This window comes from Dryobates pubescens, chromosome 15 (assembly GCF_014839835.1).
Source record: "Dryobates pubescens isolate bDryPub1 chromosome 15, bDryPub1.pri, whole genome shotgun sequence".
Taxonomy (NCBI): Eukaryota; Metazoa; Chordata; class Aves; order Piciformes; family Picidae; genus Dryobates; species Dryobates pubescens.
Genome location: NC_071626.1, coordinates 12,088,360 through 12,116,286, shown reverse-complemented (window position 1 = coordinate 12,116,286; position 27,927 = coordinate 12,088,360). Strand labels below are relative to the sequence as shown.

Below are 27,927 nucleotides of genomic sequence, written 5' to 3'. Positions count from 1 at the left end.
CAAATACCTGGGTTCTGTGCATATTTTATGGAGAGAGACAAGCAAATTCATGGGATAAATTCCTGGGATAAGTGTTGTACCTAAGTTGTATCAGGAGAGGCTTGTTTCTCTCTTGAGTTACAGGAGCAACTTAGAATATATGTTTGGCCTCTTGGCTGTTAATTGCTTGCAATAAGAAAATAGCTATTTACGATTTTGCTGTAATGCAAGGTTTAATTCTTTCAGCAACCGAGTAAACTATTTTTCTAAAGCAGGTACCTTTTATTTAGAAATAAATAGCCTGTGGAAGACAAGAAATGAAAAGTTCTTTAACGAAGAATTTTCTTTTGAATGTCAATGTGTCTGGAATGTTGAAGTAACCGTGCAAAACTTAGGCTTGAAAAGCAATTGCCTTCAGTTTAAATGCACTGAAATAAATATCACTGTGTTAGAAGAATGGCTTCTTCCAATTCTTTGTCTAATAAGTAATCTTGTATTCTAGAGTTCGAGTACAATGTGACTGTTGCTTCTTATACTGGCATCGAGCGATCTTTCCAATCTATTTAGATGATGTGTATGAAAATGCAGTTGATGCTGCTAGACTGCATGTAAGTAAAAATGTTAGCAACTTGGTTTAACAAGATACTGTAGTGGGAGGGATTCAGAGTAGGAGAGGATATAGCTTAGACTTGAAACTGTTAAGGAAAAAGCTGGCAGGGGGTGGGGTGTAAAGTGAAACCCAGGCAAGAATTACTACTGAGTCAGAAATTTCTTTTCAATCTGGAGGCTGTAAAGGCAATCTTTATTCCGAATCTGATTAAACTGTCCATTAGATTGTTCTAAAACTCCCAGGTTGCTATTAACTCTGGGTTTCTGTGTGTGTGTCTTTGTTCCTCTCCTCATGCATTCTAATTTAAAATGAGCACCTCTTGCTAGACTTGAACAAAGCCTTTTGATGTTCCACATTATGGTTATGTATTTCTAGAATGTGTATCACTGTGCTCAGTGATGCTGTGTGGGATAGTTTTCTTGTACCTTTTCCCACCTCCTCCATCTTTGCTCCCCTCTTTGATGTATCTGGTATTTGCTGCAGAAGTGAATCATGCTTTGGCATGCTAATTCTAATAAAAATCAATGATCTCTTTCAGTGTTGTGCATGCCATGATTAGTTATAGGACTAAAATTAATACAGTGTAAATAATTTAGAGGAATTAGTTAATAATTATGACCTTCTGGTAAATGGATCAGTAGGAACTGAATATTCCAGAGGATCATGTTAAGCACAAAAAGCTTCAATAGAGTTTGTGAAGTCTCTTTTTAATATAAGTGGGAAAAGAAACAATTTTTTATTTGTCTGTTAGCTTTTAGCACTGTTTGAGATGCTCTTGACATGTCTGTCAATCTGTTGATTAAGCATAACAGGGTGGTGGTTTTTCAGTATATGTTTAGTGCACTACGGGACTGCGTACCTGCTATGATGCATGCAAGACACCTTGAATCTTATGAGGTGCTTCTGGAATGCTATGACAAAGAAATCATGGAAGTGCTTAATGAGGTAATGTGTTGTGCACTGAAATTAAAGGCAGCATTATGCTTTGAATATGTTATAGGCCAGCATCTGTGTACCAAACTTGATATGATCTATAAAAATAGCTACGACCTTCAAAATCGGTGTATTTTAATAAAAAGAGAGCATATACTAGTAATCTTGGTTATTTAAGACCTGTTGTTAATGGTGTCTGTGTTGACTGGGAGCATGAAAATACTGCACTGTAAATTATGTAAGTTGGCAAAACCTCAGGTACAGATTTGACTGTGCAGGCAGAGGAGTGCTTTTTGTCAGATTAACTTCTGCTTGTATGAATGCCTAAAATAAGTATTACTGTTCCTAGTATATATGCATGGCTTTTAGTAGTGAAAACTCTGTAAATGTGGGTGGCCTCTTTAATGAATTATTATCTAGAATTACAAAGGATGTTTGGCAGAGAGACGATGTGAATTTAGATTTCACAAGTCCTAGTTTTTAGCCTTTGAACAACTCATTTTGACTAGTTCAAAACTAAACATTATCTACTCTGCAGAAAAGCAGGCCAAATGGCTTATTGCAAGACTCTCTTGGTCTTACTGCTATCTAGATAGATAGCCCTAAGCCTAGTTCTTCTTAAGAGAGAATACTTAAGTTTAAATTGTGTTAAAGTCTTATGTGAAAGTTTTAGTAATGTATAGAATAGCATTAGGTGCTTAAACCTTTACCTGCTCTGAGCCCTGTAGCTTTTTCTTGCTGTTGTGGACTAGAACACAGGAAATATATCTTTCTGATTCCCAAGTATTGTTTCACTGTAGCTTGCATAGCCTGGCCACAGCCAAGCTGTCTTCACTAGTTTAATCAGTCTCTTATGTATTGAGAGAGAGATTGGTTCTGCTAAGACAGTGTTGTAAGCAGACGCTGAATGTGACTCTCTTTTTTCTGACTTCCCTGAATAGCACTTGCTGGACAAATTATGTAAAGAGATAGAAAAAGACCTGCGCTTATCAGTTCATACACACTTAAAGCTCGATGACAGAAACCCCTTCAGAGTTGGCCTGAAGGACCTAGCTCAATTCTTCTTCCTGAACCCAATACGTTTTTTCAATCGATTCATTGACATAAAAGGTGAGGAGTTACTCATTTTTTCCTTCCATTACTTTCCTCTCTCTTACACACTTTTCACTTCTTTGTGCACTTCCCTAGCTAAATAGGTGGTATTATTTCATTGTTCTCTGTGTTTTCAGCCTACGTAACACACTATTTGGACAAGACTTTTTACAACTTAACGACTGTAGCTCTTCATGACTGGGCCACCTACAGTGAAATGAGAAACCTAGCAACTCAGCGGTATGGTTTGAGTATGACTGAAGCACATCTTCCCAGCCAGACTCTGGAACAGGTACAGTGCTCACAGGATACGAATATTGTTTGTTCACTTACAAACAGTACCAAAGTTTAGAGAATTCTTTGGAAAAAATGACCTTTAATTTCTGGTTGACTTCTGGGATATGACCTTTATTTACCTTTGGAGATAACATGACTATCAGTTAGTTTCATGTTGGACTTGTATCATTCGTTTTGTGAGATAAAATTTATGAAATAAGCTTTGGCTTTCTATTGGCAGAAGAATAGGAGTCTGAGAGGAGACCTTACTGCTCTCTACAGCTACCTGAAAGGAGGTTGTAGGGAGGCCAATGTTGGCTTCTTCTCCCAGGTCACTAATGACAGACAGGACAACAGGTAATGGCCACAAGCTGTGCCAGGGGATGTTTAGATTGGATATTAGGAAGAATTTCTTTAATGAAAGAGTGGTAAGGTATTGGAACAGGCTGCCCAGGATGATGACAGAGTCACCATGCCCAGAGATGTTAAAAAGAGTGGATGTGGCACTTTGGGACGTGGTCTAGTGATCATGGAGGTGTTAGGTAGAATGTTGGACTTTAGATGTCTTTTCCGGCCTAAATGGCTTGATGATTCCATTTGGTCATCATACTGTTATAAAGAGTTAAATAATTTCACAATACTTGTTTCATAACAAAAATTCTGTCATGAGCTTTGCTTCAAAACAGAGGCACTCCATACTCCATAGCCCCCAGCTTCAGAAAAATCTTGGCACAATTGGAAAGAATCTATAGATTGATTAGCAGAATGATAGTAAGGGGACTCGCTTAAGCAAAACAATTGTAAAGCCTATCATATATACAAAACTTCTGTCTTCTAGACAGATTGTTTGAAACAATATGAGATTTAAGTAGTTGCTTATTTCTCTGTAGAAGTTTGTATGCTTTTAGAAATCTATATGTCTATAGAAGTCTCAAATACAAGACTTAAAATAACCTTAGAATCTGTGAACAGCTGAATCTGTATTTTTTGTTGTTGGTGGTTTTTGATTGGGACTTGTGGAGGATTGAAGGACTGGAAGACTCCTTACTTTCAGGGGAAGTTGGAAAAAAATAAGCTGAAGTCTACATGTTAAAATGTAAGCTGAGGGTTGTGTTTTTTTTCCTCCTCTAAGCATTGGCTTACAGACTGAACAAAAATTCTTGGGAGAATCTTCATTTTGTGAGGCAAACCCATTGCTTTCTAAAAAAATTTGAAGTGCCTACAGAAATAGTATTTCTGCACTGCTTAGGCATGCCACTAGTTCTTGAGAATTTTTATCATAATAATTCTCAAAAGGTAATATTGTTTCAGGGTCTGGATGTTTTGGAAATCATGAGAAATATTCATGTTTTTGTATCCCGCTACCTCTACAATCTGAATAATCAGGTAAGGTATATCCTGCACTTTTCCTGGCTGTGGCTCTGGTTTGAAGGCCTTGAGAAGTATAGAGTAATACACAAGCATGAAACCCCCAAGCCGTACCTACCTAATAATAAGCTGTAAAGTAGCTGTTGCTGCTCTGGAAAAAACATCTTGGGGGGATGCTGTAAATAGGTCTCAGAGAATGTTGTATAAGCACCAGGATCACTTGATGTCAAGTACTCCTGTGAAGCTAGGGTAATTGGCTGTTACATAAGGGTGTACCGAGTACATGATTTTTCAAATTGGGAAAAAGATTATCTGAAAGTGGGTTATCAGAGAGGTAAAGTAGTGAATGACGTGTGGGGTGTGTATAGGGAACACCCTCTTGTGGTTTCTTACAACGTGAGAATAAGGAGCTGATTATGAAATGAGTGGCTTCCTTAAAAGGAAGTACTTTTTCTCTTGGCACATAATTCAGCAGTGGAACTGATTTCCATGGTATTTATTTGGGCCAAAAGAGTTTAGGCCAATTAATGTAGGATGTAGTCTCAATATATTGAAAGTTTGGGTGCAACATCTGCCTTGAAATAGTTGAATCACCACTTTGCAGAAATGGAACCTAACAGATAAAATCTACTGTACATGTGCTGTATTTTCTTGCTTCTTTCCCCAGTCAACAGTTACTAGCTTCTCTCAGAAATAAGATAGTCGCTACCTAAACGAATAATTTATCAGAGACTCAGTTTTGGCTGAACTTTATTTTTCCCTTCCTGCCTCCCAGATCTTCATTGAAAGAACAAGTAATAACAAACACCTGAACACCATCAATATCCGACATATTGCTAATTCAATTCGGACTCATGGAACAGGAATCATGAACACAACAGTGAGTATCTTTTGCACCCCTGTTGGATTGATTTCTTTTTGGTAGTGCACAAAAGCCTCCAAGCTCTTGCATCTCCTAACGGTTTACATGGTTGTATGGTTTTAATAATGCATTAATAATATGCATTAATAAATCAGTTGTTGGACACAACACAGATCAACATCGCAGTCTTTTGAGAGTTATGCTGATTCCAGTTGCTGCGGAAAAATTAAGACATCTGAAAGCACATCGCAGAAGATAGAGATGTTCTGGTGGGACTCTGAATTTTTGTAATCATAAATAGTGCTTACCAAACCAGCACAGCAAAATACTGTTATTTCTAAGCTGCCTGCATAAATCAGTATGCTCTAAGTTTCTCCCAGGCAACCAGCACCAGAACAAGAGGACACAGTCTAAAGCTGCACCAGGGGAAGTTTAGGCTTAAGGTGAGGAGAAAGTGCTTCACCGAAGGAGTTGTTGGCCACTGGAGTGTTCTGCCCAGGGAAGTGGTGGAGTCACCATCCCTGGAGGTGTTCACGAGGGGATTGGACATGGCACTTGAAGCCATGGCTTAGTTAGTCATGAGGTCTTGGATGACAGGTTGGACTTGATCTTTGAGGTCTTTTCCAGCCTTATTGATTCTATGATTCTTCTTGTTGATGCTCAGTAGGCAGATTTTGCTGCAGTTAAAACGGATCTCGAAGAAATGCAATGTTGATTTTTGGCGTTCCTCTTGTAATTGCTAAGCTCTTTAATTTGCAAAATCACAGTGACAGACTTCTGATCATTTATTGGAAGACTTCAGTTTCTTACTGCAGTGCTTCTAATGGTGGAAATGGTAATCAGCTGAAGGCATTTACCTCTGCAGGGAAGATAAGGGCACTTCAATGGCATGCCTGCTGTGGCAGGAATTGGTCATTGTGGTCCTCAAGTCTGGTCACAGTCCCAAAAGTATTTTCAGGTTGATGCTTTCCAATATGCTACTCGACTTCTTTCTGCCTCTGTGCTGTTTTCTTTTTCTCATTCTTTTGGCTTTATAAGACACATTTTTTAAAAACTTAACAAAAAACCCAAGCAAAAAACCTTGCTGAAATTTCAAACCTACTCTCAAGTCACTGCTTTAAACATGGAAATTACTAGAATAACAAGGTTTTCATAATTTTTTGCCCTGTTGCAAATAATTTGCCTTGCACTATTCTTGTGTGAACGAGGTCTTCAGTTACTCAAAAAATGCTCTTCCCTTATTTCCTGGTGCTGTACCTTTATTCACTACTAATTGTGAGTAAAGTTGGTTGTGCAGACAGGAAAAGTAGTTGAGATGTGTAGGGTTGAAGTGTGCTTCTGCCTATTACAGAAGTGTTTCAGAAAACTTTGAGGAAGTGAAAAGATGACAGGAGGTAATACAAATTCCACAACTTGACTGAGACAGTTGTGTTCATCTTCCCTTTTTGACTTGAAATGTTTATATTGCTTTCAAAGGTTATCTATAGGATATTCCAGACATAAACTAATGGCTGTGTAGGGAAGGTCATGAAACTGTCCATTAGTCCCTCTTACGTACTTGTCTGTTAGGCCTTCTGCCCTTCCTGGAAGAGCAAAGGCCTTCCTAAACAAGCAAAATTAAAAAGATAAGTTGAGAATGACAAATGGAAGGGAACCAAGTACAAGATGCTGAATAATCTACTGAAAACAGCTTGCCAGGCATGCTTGTTATTTTGCAAACTGTCTTCATTTTTTATTTCTTTTCTTCTAGGTGAACTTCACATACCAGTTTTTGAGGAAAAAATTTTATATTTTCAGCCAGTTTATGTATGATGAACATATCAAATCCAGGCTTATCAAAGACATCAGATTCTTCAGGGAAGTCAAGGATCAGAATGATCACAAGGTATAGTAATTTTTGAAGGACTGAAAGTACCTTGGCAAAAGAGTGCTGCTTACCTGTGACTGAGGGTGCACTGACCTGTAATGGTCTTGTTATTTAAGTGTGCATCTGCAGACAATGCTACAGCTTTTGTCCTAGCAAAATGCACTGTTAGAAATGTTTGTATTAAGGATTCTTTGTTTCATACAAGGCCAGGTTGGATCAGGCCTGAGCAACCTGGTCTAGTGGGAAGTGACACAGCCCATGGTGGAGGGTGTTTTAACTAGATAATCTTCAAGGTCCCTTCCAACTTAAACCATTCTGTGGCTCTGTTTTGACTGCTTTCTAAATATGAGGTTGGATAAAACAATTTTCTCAGTGACCTGAAAACAATGATGTGATGGAGTCATGGTCTGTTGGAGATTTGAAACTTTTCACCCAAATCATGCTCAAGCAGTGCCGTTTTTGAATCATAAGCTTATTCAATTTGGAGACCAGACTATGATTTTCCATGCTGGGTGAGAGACAATGTATTTAGTAAAACACACTTCCAGCTTCCTTGTGACGCACACTGTGTGTCAAGTGTTTATTTCTTTCAGGAGCAGTCTCTAGTTCACAGTAACAATTCTGTTTCACTTCTCGGCTTGCAGAACTGTCTCAGCCAAGTTACTTTTGTGAATTAATGTAGACAGACACGTGTATAATTGATAAAAAAAAGCAGCTGTACCTGTAGATGTGTGAGGTGGGAGTACACTGCAAATGGGATTGTCATGATGGAAAAAGTAAATAATTGCAGATGGATCGTTATGCTTACAAATTCTTCTACAATGTTTTTCTAGTATCCTTTTGAAAGAGCAGAGAAATTCAACCGTGGCATCAGAAAACTTGGAATAACCCCGGATGGCCAGAGCTATCTTGACCAGTTCAGACAACTCATAAGCCAGATTGGTATGAAATGCTACCTGAAACAAAGTTCTAAGGGTTATGACATGGAAAAGATATCCTCATCATCAAGCAATGGAATGTTTCGCTGAGGCTAAAAGACTAGATTTAAGTCTAGTCAGATGGAAAGCAGCAGTACTCCTTGTGAAATAAATATCCTCATCTAATTACATAGAAATCACCCTTGCATGTCTTAATCTGAAATAGAGCTACAGCCTGCATAGATGCCTCTACCATTTTAAGTTAATTATGTTATAGAACTGACTTCTAACCAGATTGAATGTATTTCCTAGTAAAAAAAATAGTACTCTTAAGATCATGTATTTCAGAAAGTGGCCACATATCCAGCTGAAGTAACTTGCAGTGATGCACAACATTACAATGGTGTTTCCAGCCAATGATGCTGTAGGCGTGCAGGGCTGATTTGAACGTGCAAGTGTTTAATGTGGCCAGTGGAAAGAGTTTCTTTGACATTTAACACTATCACAAGAGGGAGCATGACCTTGCTAGGTGATGCCTTTGTGTGTTACTTCTCTGCAGAGACTTTTGATGCTGGGATTCAGTGCAACTTTTTTTTTTTTCAACTTGACTTTCAGAACAATTTATTTGCCAGGAATATATGGCAACTTAGATGTCAGAGCTTTATGGGAGTTATGAAGAGTGTGTATATTTAAGTAATTACAACTTCCTTCTCTTTTTTTCCTCTTGTTTTTAAAGGCAACGCTATGGGATATGTACAAATGATAAGATCTGGTGGACTTCACTGCTGTAGTAGTGCAATTAGGTACTTCCACAAATGTTGATATTTGTTCTCTTTTATACTTTTCCTCCTTGTTCACACTGATATTCCCTAGGTTCTTACCCTTCCTCCATAAATTTCAGAAAGATCCATTTTTATGCCTTCATTTAAGAGGCGTTATCAAAACCAGTATTGTAATCCAGAAGTGTGCAAGCACTGCCTTATGCCACTGAAATCAAACATTCTATGGAAAAATGCTGCAGGAGAGTTAATGGAATACACATGTAAATTATTAGTCCTTAAGTCAGTAATTCCTGATGTTAATCACTTTGAGGATGCATTAAAGCAAAATACAGTGCAAGCCTTTAAGCAACATGGAAAAAACATTTTATTGAGACCTCTTTTTGTCTAGAGTTATTGTCTCTGTTCATATAAGGTCATTAAAACACAGTGAATTTTGTATACAAAGAAATGGTTGGTTTTCTTCCAAATGATAGTAAACTTACAGTTATCAAGGGCAGCAAGTGCTAGAGAGAGGAGAGGGTAGCATGGCAAAGCCATAAGTACAAAGAATTTTTTGAGCATTTGGAAGACAATGTAAGAGTGTCTGGATGAGAAGGGTACAGCAGATATGATATAACTTCAAGTAAGTAGTTTGAGCCCAGAAGGCTTAGTTGACTAAATGTGTAAGTTCTACTAGGTGCTCCAGTGACCATAGACAATTGAGCATTATCCTAACATAGAGTAATTGTTCAGGTTTGTTCCTGATCTGGAAGACATTGTTAACTTCGAAGAGCTGGTGAAAGAGGAAGGACTTTCAGAAGAAACACAAAAAGCAGCAAGGTACCCTAACATCATGATTTTGAGGCTCTAGGGCAGGGATAGGATGGGAGAACTGTCATTTTAAAGTTATAAGAGTAGCTATTAGTTGCATTTGTGTGTGTGCATGTGTGTTGAAAGTTAACTGACTTTATGCAAAAATATTTGCTCTTTAAAGAGGAAACAAAAGCAGTTGTTTTAATCATACAAAGAGCCACTTGTACTGTTAGAGGTTGCTTTCGTGATAAAATCTTTGTGGCTTAAAGATTAACAAGCTTTCTTCACCATGTCTGACACCTGCTGTTATCATGTTTAGGGCTTTAGGTGTTCATAGACCTTTTTTGGGAAATAAGTCAAGAAAGATAATTTAAGGTGGCCGTAGGGGCAGGGTGTAATCTCAGACACACTAAATGTACTGGATTGTATGTGTAGCCAAAGGTTGCTAGCCCAAGGGGTTAGTAAGCAAAGAAACTTCTAGCAGAAAGCAGCTAACATGGTGCTTATTCTTTGCAGGCAGTTGGACTCTGTTCTCAGTGACCTCACACGCAACTTTGCAGAAGGAACGGAGTACTTCAAAATGCTGGTGGATGTGTTTGCTCCCGAGTTCCGCAGCCCAAAGAACATGCACTTGCGGAACTTCTACATAATTGTTCCCCCACTGGTTGGTATTTGCACTGTGCTACCAGAGCTTGGGTTTTAAAAAATGTATCAGATCAGTTAAGTGTCTTGAATATGCTACTCAACAGCCTAATACTCCTTTCTTTCTGAAAAATCCAGATAAATGTAATGGACTTCAGTGAATTCATTGCAGAACATCATACATATAAGTAAAAAGGGACAATAACATGAATAGAATGGAATAGAGTTAACCAGGTTGGAAAAGACCTTTGAGATAGAGTCCAACATTATCTAATCAACTCATTTTAAGTGTAGCTTTGTTGGCAGTTGTCCAAAGCCATGCTTATTTACATCAATTCATCTACTAGCACCCAAAAGACAAGGGCGAAATTACCACTCCTATTTGAATCAAATTTGGAAAAGCCAAGATAAAAAAGGAGGAATGAGAAGAGCAGGGATGGAGGGAGTTTAAAACCATGTTCTTCCTCCCTCTCTTGTGTGTGTGTGTACTCTTTCAGAATTGCATTAGTTATCTTTAGGGTCTTTTAACATCATGTTCTAATGCAGTAAAACTGGGGCACTCTGTTGGAAGTGAACTTGCTTTTGCTAATACGCTTTGTTTAGAAAGAGTGCAACTGATTTGAGGTGATTGACACTTGTGCAGTATTCTGAGCATTTGGAAGCAGTTCAATTGTGTAACATCCCATTTTAGAAACTAATTTTGGAATGTAAGTGAGCCATTAACATGAGGCTGACAGGTACATCAGGGTGATGGAAGTGAGGGGAAGTAAAGGCTCCTGACACATACTTGGTTTTGTTCTTTTTCCTTCACATTTGTGGAGTTTTCTGCTAAGTACAATATCAGGATTAAACTATTGTAGTGTAGTTAAGTGCATTTTGTTGTAGTCAAATTTGAAACACATATCAGTCTTTGAGAAGTTGTAGTTTATACACACATTTCCATATCTCAGGAATAGTATGCAAACACATACCCATTGCTTGATGTTACTAACTGGTTCTGTTGCTGAACCATCTTAAATGTAAAACTGAAATATTTTTGCTGTTTTGTAAATGGAGTGTAACAACATACTGTAGCTTTAAAACACTGGTTCCAGGAACCTGGGCTACTTTAATTACTCTTCTTTACATGTGTACCTCTCGTGATCACCAAGGGAATAGAGAGTATTAAGAGTGACAAAACCAGTGAGGATGAAGGTGTACCTTTGTTTTTTCACTTATGTATATGCAAATGGTTCTCAAAGCTTAATTTACTTGCTGCCAAAAAAAAATAAATCTATAAGGATGGCAAGCTTTCAGACCAAAGTGCCAAATGGTGGGAGACACAGTTAGCAGTTTTGGGCATGGAATTCTAGGTAACTGCATGCATGTAGATATCAAAAAAAATCCTCAGTCTCTCCTGGTGATTCTAAGACAGCTTCTCAATCTTTCAGACCCTCAATTTTGTGGAGCATTCAATCAGTTGCAAAGAGAAATTGAATAAGAAGAACAAAAGTGGAGCAGCTTTCACTGATGATGGGTTTGCCATGGGTAAGTTTTGCCACACTGACTGACCTTTGGGTAAGCCAATGTAAGACAAGTTGTGTTTATGCATATAATTATAGACATCAGTAACAATAGCAAGAAAGTTTAGGTTTTTCATTATATATATATGCACACATGATCAAAAATTCTGTGATTTAAATCTAAGTTGTCTTGGCTTCAGCACAGTGGATTTGAGGGCTACTGTTGTGTTCAGAAACTCCTAACCATGGAATAGGTGAGTGTGGGTGCAGACAGTTTTGTTGTATGTTGGTGCTCCCCGATGTCTTTCAAGCTCATGAATCTCATCAGATGAGGAGATAAGCAAGTCTTTGGATAAGTTGAGAGATTTTTAAAAACTGAAGTACTTCATTGTGATACTTTTTTTCCCCCTGTTAGGCTTAAGTGTAAACGAACTGCCGTTTAAATTTTATTTGCGTGAGAGTTACCAACTTAAGGCTGACCCATTGAAGACATCCACAAAATGTTTCCTGACTTACATGTTGACATTGGTACCTGGTTTGTTAATGCCTGTAGGTGTGGCCTACATTCTGAAGCTTTTGGATCAGTACCAGGAATTTGATTCTCTTCACTGGTTCCAGTCTGTTAGAGAAAAGTACGTGAAGGAAATAAGAGCAGTAGCTAAGCAACAGAATGTGCAGTCCACTAATCAAGATGAAAAACTACTGCAAACTATGAACCTTACCCACAAGCGACTGGAAGTTTGTTTACAGGTATAGCATGGGTCTATAGGTACCTGTTCTTTACTGAGTTCTGCACTTACCCATCACAATCCAGGTATTTGTTTCTGAGGGAGCTTATGAAGAGCAAAAAGAGCATTGTCTGACAGCCTCAATGCAAAATGAGTATGAAGACTTGAGGTGTGTGATCCAAAGATGATGATGTAAGTGCTTGTAGTATCTGAGTGAGCCAGGAACTTGGCCTGATTGATTGAAAGTTTTTGTCCCATGGTGTTTGAAATCTAGTGCAACTAAAACCTAAATGCTCTGATAGAAGATAATGACTTTTTAGTTACATTTTTTGTAACAAAAACTTTTACCTAACACTTTGAGCCCTCAGGGTTGCTCGGCTGTCAGTTCTGAGTTACTAAGTTGAATGATGCACCATCTGTCAAACAGGAAAAAGATGCATTTGAATTTTGAAGCACAGCAGTTCAGATTTTTATCAGTGCTGTAAACGTGCACTGTTGTCTTGCGTGCTTTCTCCTCCCGCCTTTTGATGTGAGGAGGCTCTGGGACAGATCTGCAGCTAGCCGTTTACAAACAGACCATAACTACTTTCTGTTGTTGAAATGGATAAAGCCCTCTGTAGTGTCCTCATGGCTCCCATGAGTGTGCACTGTTTGGGCCTCTTGTTAAAAAAAGTCACATCGCAGGGCCTTGTTCAGAAACTGCTCAAGCTTGTGGCCATTTAAATTACTGGCTCGAATGATTTTTCTATGGGCAGGCTGCTCCAAATTCTCACTGCTGCTACAAACCTCCTTTGCAGCCCCAGTGGATTAGTGACAGATTTACTGCACTGATGCTGCTTTGCTTAAATCACCCTTTAATGATTTTGGATGGCATTTCCCGAGTAAAATGCATGCAGACAAGTTAGGAATGGAGGAGGGTTTTCACAAACATTTAAGGGGTTTGGATACTGAAATGTAGTTGCTTCTGAAAAATTTCATTGGTATCTAGCTACACATTCATTCTCATGATACATTAACACTCCTCTTCTGTATCTTTTCCATCAGGAATTTGAACTCCTTTATTTCTCACTAAGTAGCGCAAGAATTTTTTTCAGAGCAGATAAAACTGCAGCAGAAGAAAGCCAGGAAAAGAAAGAAGGTGAGTGAATGCTATATGTAGAATATTTTGGCTCATGAGAGTGTGTGGTTTAATAGGGGAGGTGTGTGTGTATATATATAATGTTTTATTTCCTCCCCCCCCGGCTTTTTTCCCTCCCATAGCTGCTTTCTTGTTAGCAGGTTGATTTAGCATTCCAGAGATTTTATGGAGTCAAGGGTGAGGAGTCAAGAACCACTCGTAGCAGAGGCCTTCTCTACAATGGGTGAATTTCAGGATGGGCTTCTGGAGGGAAACAAAGAAAAACCAGTTGACCAAACAAACACACACCCTCCACCCCCCACTAAAACAAACAAACAAACCCAAAAAAACAAACTAAAAAAAAAACTGGAACAGAGACAATTGCATATTTGCAACAGTAATAATAAATTCAGTAACTTCAGCATCATATTTACCTCCTCAATCACCAATTTTCACAGTGACAGACTTTTTTCTGCACACCCCTAACTGGTGGGACATAAATTGTTTTGCACTTGTTGTTTACCAGCTGTTTTTCAGTGTAGGTAGGCAGATGATGTAGATACTGTAAGTGACATGCAGCTATTTGTGGTATGCTTTGGTCTACCATTGTGTTCTGTTCAAAGGGTAAGATCTTCATTTGTTATGTGGGTCTCCTGACTAGGTGCCATGGGTCTTTTTTGTGCTTTATATTCCTGCCTGTTTATTGACTGTCATGAATTTTGGAAGATTCTTCTGGATATGGGAAAGCTATCCTCAAAGCAATGAGAATGCTCCCAAGGACTAAGATACACAAGGAGTGCAGATCAGTCACAAGTTACTTAAAAAGTCAGAGAGCAGTATATTAAAAGTGCAATCGCTAAATGATTTTCCAGTAGCAGTTCTGACAAATGATGAGATTACAGCCACTGGAGCCAAGGATGAGTTTTCTTCTGCACTAGTTAAAAAAAATAGCTCACAAAGAAAGAAGTCTTTTAGGATAAATTTTGTATTTGATCATTTTCAGTGAAGTTGCTCAAATAATAGCTCACCTCAAAAGAAAAAAAGCAGCTACCAGCATTGTGGTGACTAAGAACAGGCACATTACCCTGGCATTGTAAGCACAGCATTCTGTGGAACATCAGTTCGTTCTATTTTAGGTTAAAGGCTCACTGTTATGAGCAGTGTTTGGTTCCCTGAAAAATGTGCTTTGTGGTGAGAGAAGTTTGAAATGAAGGTGAAGTTTTGAACATGGCCCTTATACCATGAGACTTGGACGGTGCAAAATGTGTGAACACATGCATGTAATCTTTAGACAAGTTCTTCTGATAGAAAAAACCTTTCACCCCAGGTAGTTGATTTCTTCAGAGGGCCAGGACCCTTGGTGCTGCAAGGTCAGTTTCCCTATGCTGACTACAGTATGCTGTATCAACGATATTACGACATCAGCTTAATATATGTGCTAAGCCTTCGTTTATATGGCCTTGGATAAAATGTTAAACATTATCCATGGTTTATTGTTTTCTAGAAGAATCTGTTAAAGCAAGCAATGGAGACCTTTCTACTTCTGCACCTGCTGATCCTGTTGTGAAATGATGTGGTTGGTATGGGTGATTACTTAATTAAATAATCATGTTCTTGTTGTTACCGATAATGCTCTGTAGGGGTAAAAGCTCTAGATTTGATTTAATTGCTCTGCTAAACCCAAGAGGAAATGTAGTGTACTAGCACCCAGTGAGGCTAGGTCTATGTTTGTCTATATTTCTTGCAGAATCTCCTATTTTTCAGGAGTTGGCATTATTTACAGCACTTTCTTTAAACTGAAGATAGTTATATAAAATGTTGTCCTTGGAAGTAGTTACTTTGAAGTACAGATGTGAAGACAAAAAAAGAAATCACTAATTTTTAGATGCATTCTTGCATCTCTAACATAACCTAAAAAAACCCCTCATGGACCATCGGTCTTGGAGTTCAACTTGTGCATTTGTTCATCAGAAAGAACCTTGATTCAGTTGGGTATCTTGTGTATCCTGTTGTCCAAAAACTAATGGAGATATTTTTTAAGTGGTTCCTTTGTATTTAATGCAGTCACAGATTACACTGCAGGTCTAACAGTGTATGTTGTGAGTGTATGCTAAAGCTAGTACATGCAATGGAAATCCTGAGTAAGGATTTATTCCATGAACCCTTATTATCACTAGAGATAATATTTGCCCTGAGGGACCTTAAAGTCCAGCCAGGCATTTATTTACCCTTGCTGTGTTCCCCCTCCCCTCATAGCAGACAATGGGAAAACAAGGAAAGTTAACATAATAAATTACTTCTCATTTCATACCGAAGGTCTGATTTGCATCCACAGACGTAAGGAAATCCAGAGCCAAGACAGAACCACAATCAGCTCTTCCTTTTATGACCAGACACTGTGTGTGATGGGTGTCTGTAACTATCAAGTGATCTTACAGTTCATGGATACATTGTGCCTAATGGCAAGTTGCAGCCTCAATTCTGCATTTCCTAGCCTTTGTAGGTCTGTTGTACTGTCTGTGTTGTTCATAGTCTTACATGCCTGGTTATTAACAATAATTGCACTGCAGGCTTCAGAAACTGCTGAACACTGTGAGAACTCTGTATAAATGTAACATCTGTTAATGCCTGCAAGTAGAGGTTCTAGGTTGTGCAAGAGTTACTCAGATCCCTAACTTAAGTAGCTAGACCTAGCTTAAAAGTAAACACCACTTTCATTAAAAGATACAGTTGTGTTTTAATCTCCCAGAATATAACACACTTCTAACTCTTACTAATAACAATAAACTACTCCGGTCCAGCTGAGAATTACCTTTGGGTTTTTTCTGGCACTCCTAACTGTATTTTTAGACCATACTTGCTAGCTTCTTTCATCTCCTCTAATTACAAAAGGGCAATTCCACCCACCCTTGGGTCCCTGGTTAAGACAGTTCCTGATGTACTCCTGATTTGCACTTTCTTGCCAGTCACTTCAGAAAGCTGGGACATGTTTTGTTGCAACTGGAAAAGCCAGCCTGATATGGAAGTCCTTTTGTTGTTTCTGAGAACATGGCACAGAAGCTTCATGGGCTGTTTAAATCAGCTGGGCTCACTAAAGCTTTTAATTCATTGTAACTGCAGAGAGTGCCCTAAAGAATGCTGCATTATTTGATTTGTATTTTTGCTTTTTCTTTTTTGTTTTGTAATTTGTGTACACTTTTTGACCAAATTGTGCCCCCACTGAACCCTCTCAGCAGTAGTGCTGGGATCAGCATTCTAGCTGCTGCTGCTGCTCATTTCCATGCTGTTGCAATTGCAGTGCACCTATTTCCATCTTCCTATCTCACCTGAATTCACTTCAGCACTTGGCCACCCCAAGCCAAGAACTTCATCTCCTTCTTCCCCAGCATGTACAGATGGTGTTTGCTTCCCCTGGGATGGAGGTGCTTGAGTAGCTGGTGTGCAGTCAGGGCATTACCTGTGCTCTAACAAAATCTGCACTTGTGTTTTCTTCATCTCTATTTTTGGAAGGACACTGGGATGGGCAATGCGTTGCAGCTGAACATAAATTGAATTGTGCATTTTCCTATATGTGTGGTGGGTAACAAATTCATGTGGTTCTGGTAATGGAAGTTCCACAGGAAAGACATTAAGCCAGTTTTTATAGAACCCTGTTTAATCTGGGAGACCTGAATGAATAGAATAAACCAGGTTGGAAGAGACCTTCAAGATCATCACGTCCAACCTATTATCCAACCCACCTAATCAACTAAACCATGCAACCAAGCACCCTATCAAGTCTCCTCCTGAACACCTCCAATGATGGTGACTCCACCACCTCCCCTGGCAGCCCATTCCAATGGGCAATCACTCTCTCTGTGTAAAACTTCCTCCTCACCTCCAGCCTAAACCTCCCCTGGTGCAGCTTGAGACTGTGTCCTCTTGTTCTGGTGCTGGTTGCCTGGGAGAAGAGACCAACCTCTGCCTGTCTACAACCTCCCTTAAGGTAGTTGTAGAGAGCAATAAGGTCTCCACTGAGCTTCCTCTTCTCCAGGTTAAGCAACCCCAGCTCCCTCAGTCTTTCTTCATAGGGCTTGTGTTCCAAGCCCCTCACCAAATTTGTGGCCCTTCTCTGGACACATTCCAGCAAGTCAACATCCTTCCTAAACTGAGAGGCCCAGAACTGGACACAGTACTCAAGGTGTGGCCTAACCAGTGCAGTGTACAGGGGCAGAACGACCTCCCTGCTCCTGCTGGCCACACTGTTCCTGATGCAGGCCAGGATGCTGTTGGCCCTCTTGGCTGCCTGGGCACACTACAGGCTCATGTTCAGCCTACCATTGACCAGTACCCCCAGGTCCCTCTATGCCTGGCTCTGCATGGGGTTGCTGTGGCCAATGTGCAGAACCCAGCACTTGGACGTGTTAAATCTCATGCCGTTGGACTCTGCCCATCTGCCCAGCCTGTCGAGGTCCCTCTGCAGAGCCTCTCTACCCTCCAGCAGATCAACTCCTGCCCCCAGCTTGGTGTCGTCAGCAAATTTACTGATGATGGACTCAATGCCCTCGTCCAGATCATCAGTAAAGATGTTAAAGAGCATGGGGCCCAGTACTGATCCCTGGGGCACACCACTAGTGACTGGCTGCCAGCTGGATGTGGCACCATTCACCACCACTCTCTGGGCTCGGCCCTCCAGCCAGTTCATAACCCATCACAGTGTGCTTCTGTCCAAGCCACGAGCTGACAGCTTGGCCAGGAGTTTGTTGTGGGGGACAGTGTCAAAGGCCTTGCTGAAGTCCAGGTAGACTACATCCACAGGCCTCCCCACATCCACCAGGCGGGTCACCTGGTCATAGATGGAGATCAGGTTGGTGAGGCAGGACCTGCCCTTCCTAAACCCATGCTGGCTGGGCCTGATCCCTTGGCCATCCTCTAAGTGCTGTGTGATTGCATTCAAGATTCATACAAAGTTCCTAACAGACATAAATGCTGTATGTCACAAAAATACATACAGACACAAGTATGTACAGTGCTAATAGAACTATTCTTGCTAATACAGGATTGTAGTTTGTATTTCCTTCTTTCTTTTTGCCATGTAGCAGTCTATACACACAGAAAGCTTTCCTCATCTAAAGGGCAAGGTGGGTCCTGGATGTGGTGTCACGTATCCCTCTGTGTCAGAATTGCATCAAATCCCTTTTTACCCCCACAAGGAAGTGGAAGGGGTGCAGACTGCTTGCTGTGGTGCTACTACTGTTTTTATTGCTTTTGCCTTTCTGTTCTGATTATAGGAACAAAATGGACCCTAATTAGTTGTTTGGAGACAATGGAGCTAAAACAAAACCCCTAACTAAACCAAATGTGCTGACTCAAAATTCCTAGAGCTAATAAAAAGTAAAGCAAGGATGATGACTTTGGGGCAGGGACATGAGATCTCAAGGGATTTTTCCTTCAAAACAGGGGCAGAACAGGCTCCAGGCCAGTCTCTTTCTCAGCCCTACCTCCTTGCAGCACCCTGGTTAGAGGGAGCAGAACACAGCTGATGCCCAACTCGGAGGCTTTGACTAGTGACAAGTGATGGCCCTGGCAGCAGCCAAATGGTCTGTGTTTCACTGGGAAGTGAACTGCTGGTGCTGAAGGGCAGATTCTGGAGCTCCTAAGCTGGTTTGTTATCAGAATTAAATTTGAGTTTTCATCTGGTGTCCATCAACAACAGCTGTTTTCAGCTTCTCAGGTACAAAGGACCAAATGTAATGCTTATGTTTCCTTAACTCATTGTACAAAAGGGTATTTTATTACCTCGGTCTCTGGTTTGTGAGTGGAGAACATTATGTACATAAAACTGTGTTAATAAATGCAATTTTAAGAACCTCATTCTTAGTGTCTTCAATAAGATCCGTTCAGCAGATGTAAAGCTTTTAATGAGACAGTTTCAGCTTTTATTTACAAAGAAGGCCTTGTGTCAGTTACTAACAGTTTTCTTCCATGGTGCTTTTAAACATTCACCTGCCAGCTAAACTGAACTTACCCCATGTCAAACACTTGCAATCTGGGTTCTTTCAGCTGCTGTAGCAGATTCTGCTTACAGAAAATCTAGATTCCTACTAAGTGACTGAGAAGAGGTTAAAATAAGCTTGAGGAATTTGTTCCAGTTACCTTACCTTGATTAATATAAACCACGCCACAATTATACCTCCCCACATCCCCCACTCCCTAACTACTGTTTATTTTTGTTTGCTCTTGCAAAGTACATTTTCTTATGTTTTCAGGTTAAACTGGATGGGAGAAAAAAATATCTATACTTAGCCAAATCTCTGCACTGTCCAGTTTCAGGAAGGTACTATGAGACTAGTCAGTAACTGTAGACTTAAAATCTAGCGGTTTATTGCTCAGGTTCTTAAAATCAAAGATTGCTGGTAGACGCAGCTGTTGCGTGTCACTGAAGTTAAAAATACAAAGAATACTCAATATAAAAGTACTTATGTGTCCTACATTTATCATCTCTGGCAACTTAACTTGTAAGAAGTCTAACCCCAGGAAAACTGCACACAGCTACCATGCCACATTGGACTGCCGCTGATGTTTGCATGTCAGTGGTATTTAGAATAATCAAGGAGGTACATTATGTCCATTATTTAATTACAGGACCTGTGAGTGTGGTCCCCCACAAAGGTAAGAGTAGGCACTTGGCTTTTTTCTAAGCTTATTCTAGGTGCAATATAAAAATAGATTATATTAATAGGAAGAATTTAGTGTTTCACAAATTGTTCTGTAAATAGGCTAGCACAAAAGAGAAATCTTGTTATGCTTAAACTACGCTAAAAATAACTTCATCTGAAAATAAAGTAAATAGTGCATTTTTAACCTTCATTCAGATGCACATACTCATGCAAAGTATGAAAATTGACTATGGTAGGAAATCTGAGGCCTGATATTTGTTAAAGGAGCTGACAGCTTACAGCTTGAACTAGTTTCAGTGGAACTGTAGGCTGCTCACCGTGTAAATCTGAAGAAATGACATTAACCCTTTGTGGCTGACAGCTGTGCTGTCCAAGCTACCTCTTAGCAAGGGGCTAACCCTGAAACATTCCCAAAGATTGTCATCTTCCCAGACACATCAATATCCTAACATTCACAAATGCAGAAAGCCTTGGAGGCCAAGTCTGTTGTGCCATTGTAAACCGAGGAACTGCCACTGCAAGGTCAGCTGGCGTGCTCTGGCAGGCTGAGAATCCGGCCTCCTGTGTGTGCAGGTGACAGAAACCCAGCAATCTTTGCAAAATGATGCCTCCTGTTCCTGCACAGGCTGCAGGTTTTATGCTTCTGACTCCTCCCCTTCTTCATGTATGGTTCCATCCTCTTCTGACTGATCATTCAGCAGCACGAACTTTCCATCGTTTGTGAATGGCACAGACTTCATTAGCTGGGCCAACGCTTCTGGGTCCTGAAGAAAACCACAAGAGTTCAGCAGGCTGCAGCAATCAGTGAGGAGCACAACAGCTTTCCCAGTGCTTCTGGTTAAGGTTTTGCAATTTTATTTTTTAAAATTATATCTTTAAGTCTAATGGTCTGAAACAATCCCTTTAGGTTCAGTAAAATTGCCCCTTGGGTATACAAGACAAAAAAGTCATCATTATTTGGAGCCTTTCGATTTGCTGTTCTGATCTGGCATTGATAGAATTGCTGTAAAACAAGGGAAAAAATAGCTCTAAATGATACCTGTGCTTATTGCCTGTGACTAAAAGCTCATTTCCCCAGCTTGCTCTGAAGTCTTAGCAGCAACACTGTATAGCAACTTATAACATATTAGTGTCACATCTTAATCTATACAAAATTTACCTACAAGAAGCTAGGCAACTTTGCTATTCATTGGATGTGGGAAACCACTCTTGGTTTTAATCCCTGAGAGAGGAAAGCACACATTTCTAAACCAGAACCAGCAACATGTGGGACCTGGGCTTCATCCCACAGTTTATTTGGGGGGGGGGGGGGGGGGGGGAGGGGGTGTTTGAAATCTTTGCTTGCAGCTCCATTTCAAACTGGACCAACGGGATTTGTCTAGTTCTGACTTTGATTTAGGGTGGCAAATTGTATCTTGAATCAGGATACTGCACTGTCAAACTGAGTTTACTTTCACATGAACTACCCAGGGGTCACTAGGGGGAACCTTTTATTTATTTAAACATACACCAGAGGTACTTGGACAGTGCAACCCAAAGCAGAATAAACATGGGCAAAGAAACAAACTTACCTTCTGTGCCTGAAGGATTTCTTTCCCCAAGCTAATGGCATAGCAAATCTAGAAACAGAAATATTATGTAAGTTCACTTTTGGTTTGGTTTTGAGAGTTTTTTTGGTGTTCCTCAATTGAGACTAAGACACAGAAGTGTCACTGCAAACTTGGTCTTGCAAACAGGTCTAAAAGCAGAAACAGAATTCAATTCACTGTGCTAACTACATAAATCTTTGTACTCAGCTCCGTTTTATTCACTAAGATTTACTTTTCCAATGCATGTGAAGAGTGTTACTGGTTTTCTGCTACAAAAATTCTCCAGCACATTCCTAACAGTCTGTTATTATCAGATGTGGCAAGCAGCCAGTGGTGCTGTGTGGCTGTCTTGTCTTTGAAAGCTTTACAGCTGTGTCTGCCTCGGGCAGATGTTCACTGGTGTTAGTGCTGGTGCTCAGCCCACGTTTTTCTTAGTGCTGGTGTTAGCAGTTGCAGCCTTTCCTCCCTGCTGCACATGCCGCTGCCACATTTTCTAGGAATTTGCTCCTTTTTAAACACAAAACTCATCAAAAGCTTACAAGTTAAGGCATGTTTTCTTGGCAAGGAAGTGAGCTGCCCTCACTTCTATCACACTGTTTCTCAGATGCATAAGCCTACAGTCTGTTTGCTAAACAAAGTCTGTTACTGGATGCTGTGCAAACCTTTTCCCCTTCTGTGTTGCTCTCAAACACATAGGCGCTCATGGAGTCTTCTCCTGGGGTCTCTCTGAGATGGATCACAAAGCCAATCAGTCGCTTATTGTCCTGATGAGCAGCAAACTGTGTCACAGTGGCAAGTTCAAACTGGAAAAGTACAGCAACAGATTCAATTTTGTAACCATTTGGTTAGCTTGGTCAAGAGCTGACGTTCATGTGACTGAGTAGCCAATGCTGCGGTAGAATACCAAATTCAAACCAGAAGTTACTTACACTCGTTCGTGTGACTTGGGTTTGAGGATCTATTAACCTGTGTAGGGGGGAACAAAAAGGAAATGATTTTAAAGTGATTTGTAGCAATTTCAAGGTGCTTTGTAAGAGCAAGGTGATCACCACAGCAGTTTTGCAGACAAGGAAAACACGCACAGAATCAAATGCTCTGTGATTTCAAGTTGGTGAATGGCAAAGTTCAACTCTAGACCCTGACTCTCAGAGGCTTGACACGTACAGGCCATAGTATTGTTCTGACTCACAGATCTGCTGAGCATCCTGAGTGCATGGACTCAGGAGTGTGAATGCAAAAGCCCTCCTGCTAAAGGGGGTGTCTGGTATTGACACAGTCTGGAGTGTTGGTGCTGGCAGCTGGACAGCGACAGCTCTCTCGCTGTTACTACATGTAAGGAAAGAGAATCTTCCACAGCAATTTTTTTTTGCATCTTTTCCTGTATGTTTGTGGGGCCTTATACCCTGAACTGCATCCCCTAAATTTTGGTAGGATGTTTTTACAACTTTGGAAGGTAAGAGGATTATAAATACTATGGATGAAGAAAAGAGGCATTTTGACACAGTGAATCTCAGGATCTTGCTCCCTCCAAGGGTGTAGTTCTTGGAAAGACCAAACTAAAAAATACTTTAATAATCCTAAGTTGTAGGAAGGGAACTGAGTGTTGGCAAGTAGAAGGTTTTACAGTACCTCAAGTTCTTGCTGGTGACCATGAGATGAGATTCGGTCATACGGAATATGTTGTGAATGGCACGAGCAGCTAACACTTGCCTCATGGCTTCATAAATCACCTCGCTTGTGTCATCAGTCTGAACAGCCATAGAGCCTAAAAACCGAACTACGAACATCTGCTGCAAGAGTGAATCTGCAAGAGAAAAGTTGGGACTTCCTTCACTGTGCTAATTCAATTTTCCAGCAGCTGAAGTTGTCAACGAAATGATTTTTATTTCATTCTGGTGGTGGCTTTTTGCTATGAGCCTGGTAGTGCTCTGACCTGGTTTTAACCAGACCTTGAAGTGACAATGAGTAGGAAACGATAAAAATAGTAACAAAACCCTAAAAATATCATGGTGATGTGGAGGCCTTAAAAGTGCAACTGGGCCCTTTATGCCTTATTTGATTAGCTAGTAAAATTCCTTTGCTTATCGGGTACACAAACTCTGATAAGTTTGTGGTTTGGGCACAAGCCTTGGCTTTCTTCTATGTCCTCCTGACCTTCCATGCAGCTGCTTGCAGTGAGGTTTCAATGAAATCCTTCCTTGCTCACTGACTGTCACTGTAAGACTCGCCTTTACAGCTAAGTAGCCATTAGGTGTCAAAGCCATCACTTGATCAGGCTCGCTTCATTGGTAGCAAGGTAAAGGAGGATGACTCCTGCTCAGTGTGACTGTTCAAAGGCCACAACAGCTGTGTGTATTGCACAAAGCACCACAAAGACTGAAACATTGTCTTGAGCTGAGGTCCACCTGTAAAGTGAGACTAAGGGTAGTCACCCTAAGCATTGTACACTTCTGGATGCTGCAGTGGAGCAGTGCACTGCTACTGACAGTGCTGAAAGAGACACTTGGCTGCTGTTAGGTATATTCTGGGCCTCTTAGGGGTTTAGATTGTGGATTTCAGAGTACATGTGGGGAAAACAATGACTACTGAAGAAGCTTCAAACTTGAGCAGAATTATCTTACAGTCCCATCAAAACATTTCTAAAGAGGTCAACAGCTACTTCAGTTAAAAAAAAGGAGTGAAGGACAAGTAAGAAGCAAACCAAATTTTTTTGCCTTTGAACACTTGAAATAAACCAAAGCTGCAATACAGCTTGGATTGTCAAGGAAAAAGTTTGTTTTCATAGATAGTGCTGCTTAAAAGACTGGTTTCTGAAAGGTAACTGTACTTTGGATCTGCTGCTCCATGCTGTCAGGTGCTTTAATTGAGATGCTGAATAGATGACAGCTGAATTAGGCCTAATGTCATGACTAATTTTATCTGGAAAAATGAAGCACTGACCTTCCTCCTCATCTTTGCTGCTGTCTTCAGTTTCCCCAAATGGGTTTGCACGCCTACAAAATAAGAATACAAATGCTAACTGCAGATTCTGGCCACCACACACACATGCTGCAATACCAAACTTTCTGAAATCACTCTGTTAAAATGACTCATCACTCTCTCTGGCCATACCTGCCACCTCTGTTCTGGTCCAGGAATTCTGTGGCAGGCAGTACGATGTCAAATTGGATCGGTGTTCCAGGAGCAATGAGTTGTGTGGAGTCTTGAATGCTGGCAGATTCAGTAGGAATTATTTTGTTATTTTCCATAGTCTTTACATTCTGGCTGAAGTGAAAATGGAAGGGAAAAGAAAAAGAAAGTAATGACATTGTTTAGTATGTTTAGTATGCATACACATAAATATTTCCCTATTTACCTGTTACTGAGGACACTGTGAAAATCTGATTTATTTTTTCCTAAATAATTTTAGATACAAAAAATTAAATGCTGCTAGGGGAAGTTCAGGCTCGAGGTGAGGAGAAAGTTCTTCACAGAGAGAGTCGTTAGCCATTGGAATGGGCTGCCCAGGGAGGTAGTGGAGTTACTGTCCCTGGAGGTGTTCAAGAGGGGATTGGACATGGCACTTGGTGCCATGGTTTAGTAGTCATGAAGTATTGGGTGGCAGGTTGGACTTGATGATCTTTGAGGTCTTTTCCAACCTTATTGATTTCATGATTGAATCTGAGCGGGGGCTGACTTTCAGCACTAGGTCACTCTTTACCTCCCTGCCCTCTAGTGGCCATATTTGCCACTGCACTACCAGTTCCAACAGCAGAGACAGGGAACAATGGCAATCCTGAGATCTTTGTAAGGCTTCAGTTGGGCACAGGTTTGTTACAGTGTGACAGTGAAGGGTCCTATTTCTTCCTGCACCTTTTCTCAGAGAGGAGGAAATGCTAGGTTTCTGTCACTACCTCAGGTTGTGAGGTAACTGCCCAGCTTACCATGGGACAGGAATGTACTAGGTTTACTAGCAGCACTATTCTAGTTCTAGAGAGTTTTCTGGTTGCATGCAAATGTAAAAGTGCCTTGGGAGATTAGCTGTCAAGTCATAGCTCTTTCCTTTGCCTAGTTGAATAGATGACAATACTCTTCTATTCAGAAATCTGTAAAAGCACTAGCCTGAGAGGCAGAAGATCTGGGAGAGGTTTGAATTTCTAGAAGTAAATATCTGAGTAAGAATTTACAATTTTCTGATAAAACTTGCAGCAAAGTCTCTTTATGTTGAAGTCAGTGTGACACAAACTTGCCCTATTTTATTTATCACACTGGTTCTGAAAGGAGGACTTCAGTCCAGCACTGGGCTTGAAAGCCAATTCTGATAATGAACTCTGAAGAATTCCCACTGAGTAAGGTGCCAGGATCACGTAGACACAAAGAAATGACACATAAATATGTGTTTTGCATGTAAGCACATCCTAGAGCCTTGTTAATAATTTTTGAAGGAGAGAAGCTTTACTGATGGACCTGAATGAGCACAAGAGAACAGTAAGAATTATTCTCACAGCTGTGTAAGGAATATTCCTGTGTCAGACTGACAAGAACTACTTGAGGTAATATGCAAGAATATAGCTCCTTCAGTGTGTACTGAGGATTCTGCTGCATTCCTGACATTACAAATCACTCCCTACAATAAATCACTGTATGTGTTTCTCAAGGAACGGCAAAACCCCAATGGCAACCACAAGGACCTTTAAAGCTGTGATGTGGAGCAATAAGCACTACCCTCACACCTGGCATCTCTTACAACTTTTAGTATAAAACACCAGAAGTAGAGGAATTTGCTGGAGCACCCCTACTTGTAAAGCCAGAGCCTGGACAAGGCTTTCTCCTGGGTGACTGTTGCCCTGTAAAAAGAGCATGACTGAGCACAGTCCTTCCAGTCTGTGCAAGTGAGAATGTTACCTGGATTGGTGAACTTCATGTTTTTTCCCAAGACTGGTAATGGGAGTAACTGCTTGTAGGGCTGTCTGATTTAGTTTGATTGCAGCTGCCTAGGAAAACAAGACAGAGCAGCTCTTCTACACATGTACTTCACACTGCCATGTAAAGAACAATGGGAAAGCAAGTTGGAAGGAACAGACTGAAAGGTGGAAACAAGCTCTCACCTCTGGATTGTCAGTGAGATAGATCTGTCTGGAGATGTTGTTGATGGCACATATCCACTGGAAGGGAAAAAGAAAACTGAAGTCTTCAAGCTCACTTGTATACAAGAATAACAACATTAAGAAAATATTTTTACCTCCTCATATTCTTTCTTGCTTTCTGCTTGAAGGGTTATACCCCTAAAATATAAACAAAGTGTATCAGTGCAAACAGTGGACACCAGGACTGCTCGACTCCATGTCAGCTTTGTATCTATTAACCATCAAAGGAATAAAAACCATGAATAAGCTGCAGCTGAAGGATGCTGCATGTGCTGTTCAGGCAGTCGGGGTGGGGTGGGTGGGAAAGAACATGCTTTTAATTTGGAAACACCCTTCTGGAAACCCAAAGAGGCTTAACTGTCATAGCAAGCATGTTTTACATGAAACAGCAATGGAAAGAGTAGGTGTGACTGGCTGTCCTCAAACAAAACCTGTCTCATACGTTTTGCCTGTAGGAGTAGTGATCTGAAAGCAGTATCTTCTGTCTTCACAGTCTACAGCCATAACAGAGCAGTTGTCCAGGTCCTGAATCAATCCCCCAGCTACTGCTCCCCTGGGCTGACACATCAAGTTGCCACCTTGAGTGAAGAAATACAGTCTTTCCCAAGTTGTAGTCACCAGACCAGTTTTACTAAAGAGAAGATGCCATGATAAAGACTCATTACTATGTAGAAATGACTCAAAACATGTAGCATGAAACTGCAAACATCTCCTGATGTTAATCTGAACTTTACATTCAACCCTGGAATTTTTTTTTATGAGTCTCTGCAGCACCTCTGCAGCACCTATTCCTAGCAGAGACTAATCCTTAATGAAAGATGAAGAATTAAACTAATTCCAAACATCTCAAGCTAAAAACATCCCATGCTGTATCTCGTAGTTAAGGAATAAAAGCATTATTTGTATTTCCTGGCATTTAAGATGGATTAAAACCCCACTACCTTTTTCCAAGATGAAGAGCAGCATAAGCAATTGCAGCACACAAAAAAATCACCATTAAAAAAGAAAAGATACTTCTGCAAGTAGTATCTCAGACTCCATCTTCCCTAAGCTATGGAGTCCAGGTCTTAGCATGCTACAAGAAAT

The 27,927-nt window shown here is 40.4% G+C and overlaps 2 protein-coding genes across 2 annotated transcripts in view; one reads left to right on the top strand and one right to left on the bottom strand.

The window, feature by feature from the left end:
• WASHC4 (WASH complex subunit 4) overlaps window positions 1-17,356 on the top strand; it is a 39,407-nt gene extending 22,051 nt beyond the window's left edge. The window contains exons 19-34 of the mRNA XM_054168080.1: window positions 482-587; window positions 1,418-1,534; window positions 2,464-2,632; window positions 2,752-2,906; window positions 4,202-4,276; window positions 5,034-5,138; window positions 6,871-7,005; window positions 7,821-7,929; window positions 8,641-8,707; window positions 9,419-9,505; window positions 9,995-10,142; window positions 11,551-11,647; window positions 12,176-12,372; window positions 13,395-13,488; window positions 14,972-15,047; window positions 15,784-17,356. Coding sequence (XP_054024055.1) covers window positions 482-587; window positions 1,418-1,534; window positions 2,464-2,632; window positions 2,752-2,906; window positions 4,202-4,276; window positions 5,034-5,138; window positions 6,871-7,005; window positions 7,821-7,929; window positions 8,641-8,707; window positions 9,419-9,505; window positions 9,995-10,142; window positions 11,551-11,647; window positions 12,176-12,372; window positions 13,395-13,488; window positions 14,972-15,039 — 1,729 coding nt within the window. The 3' untranslated portion in view covers window positions 15,040-15,047; window positions 15,784-17,356. The remainder of the gene's footprint in view (window positions 1-481; window positions 588-1,417; window positions 1,535-2,463; window positions 2,633-2,751; window positions 2,907-4,201; window positions 4,277-5,033; window positions 5,139-6,870; window positions 7,006-7,820; window positions 7,930-8,640; window positions 8,708-9,418; window positions 9,506-9,994; window positions 10,143-11,550; window positions 11,648-12,175; window positions 12,373-13,394; window positions 13,489-14,971; window positions 15,048-15,783) is intronic.
• A 1,997-nt stretch (window positions 17,357-19,353) lies between these two features.
• APPL2 (adaptor protein, phosphotyrosine interacting with PH domain and leucine zipper 2) overlaps window positions 19,354-27,927 on the bottom strand; it is a 35,620-nt gene continuing 27,046 nt past the window's right edge. The window contains exons 11-21 of the mRNA XM_054167730.1: window positions 27,284-27,472; window positions 26,937-26,979; window positions 26,803-26,859; window positions 26,600-26,688; window positions 24,827-24,979; window positions 24,656-24,708; window positions 23,345-23,519; window positions 22,645-22,681; window positions 22,378-22,518; window positions 21,698-21,745; window positions 19,354-20,890 (exon numbers count right to left, since the gene is read on the bottom strand). Coding sequence (XP_054023705.1) covers window positions 20,762-20,890; window positions 21,698-21,745; window positions 22,378-22,518; window positions 22,645-22,681; window positions 23,345-23,519; window positions 24,656-24,708; window positions 24,827-24,979; window positions 26,600-26,688; window positions 26,803-26,859; window positions 26,937-26,979; window positions 27,284-27,472 — 1,114 coding nt within the window. The 3' untranslated portion in view covers window positions 19,354-20,761. The remainder of the gene's footprint in view (window positions 20,891-21,697; window positions 21,746-22,377; window positions 22,519-22,644; window positions 22,682-23,344; window positions 23,520-24,655; window positions 24,709-24,826; window positions 24,980-26,599; window positions 26,689-26,802; window positions 26,860-26,936; window positions 26,980-27,283; window positions 27,473-27,927) is intronic.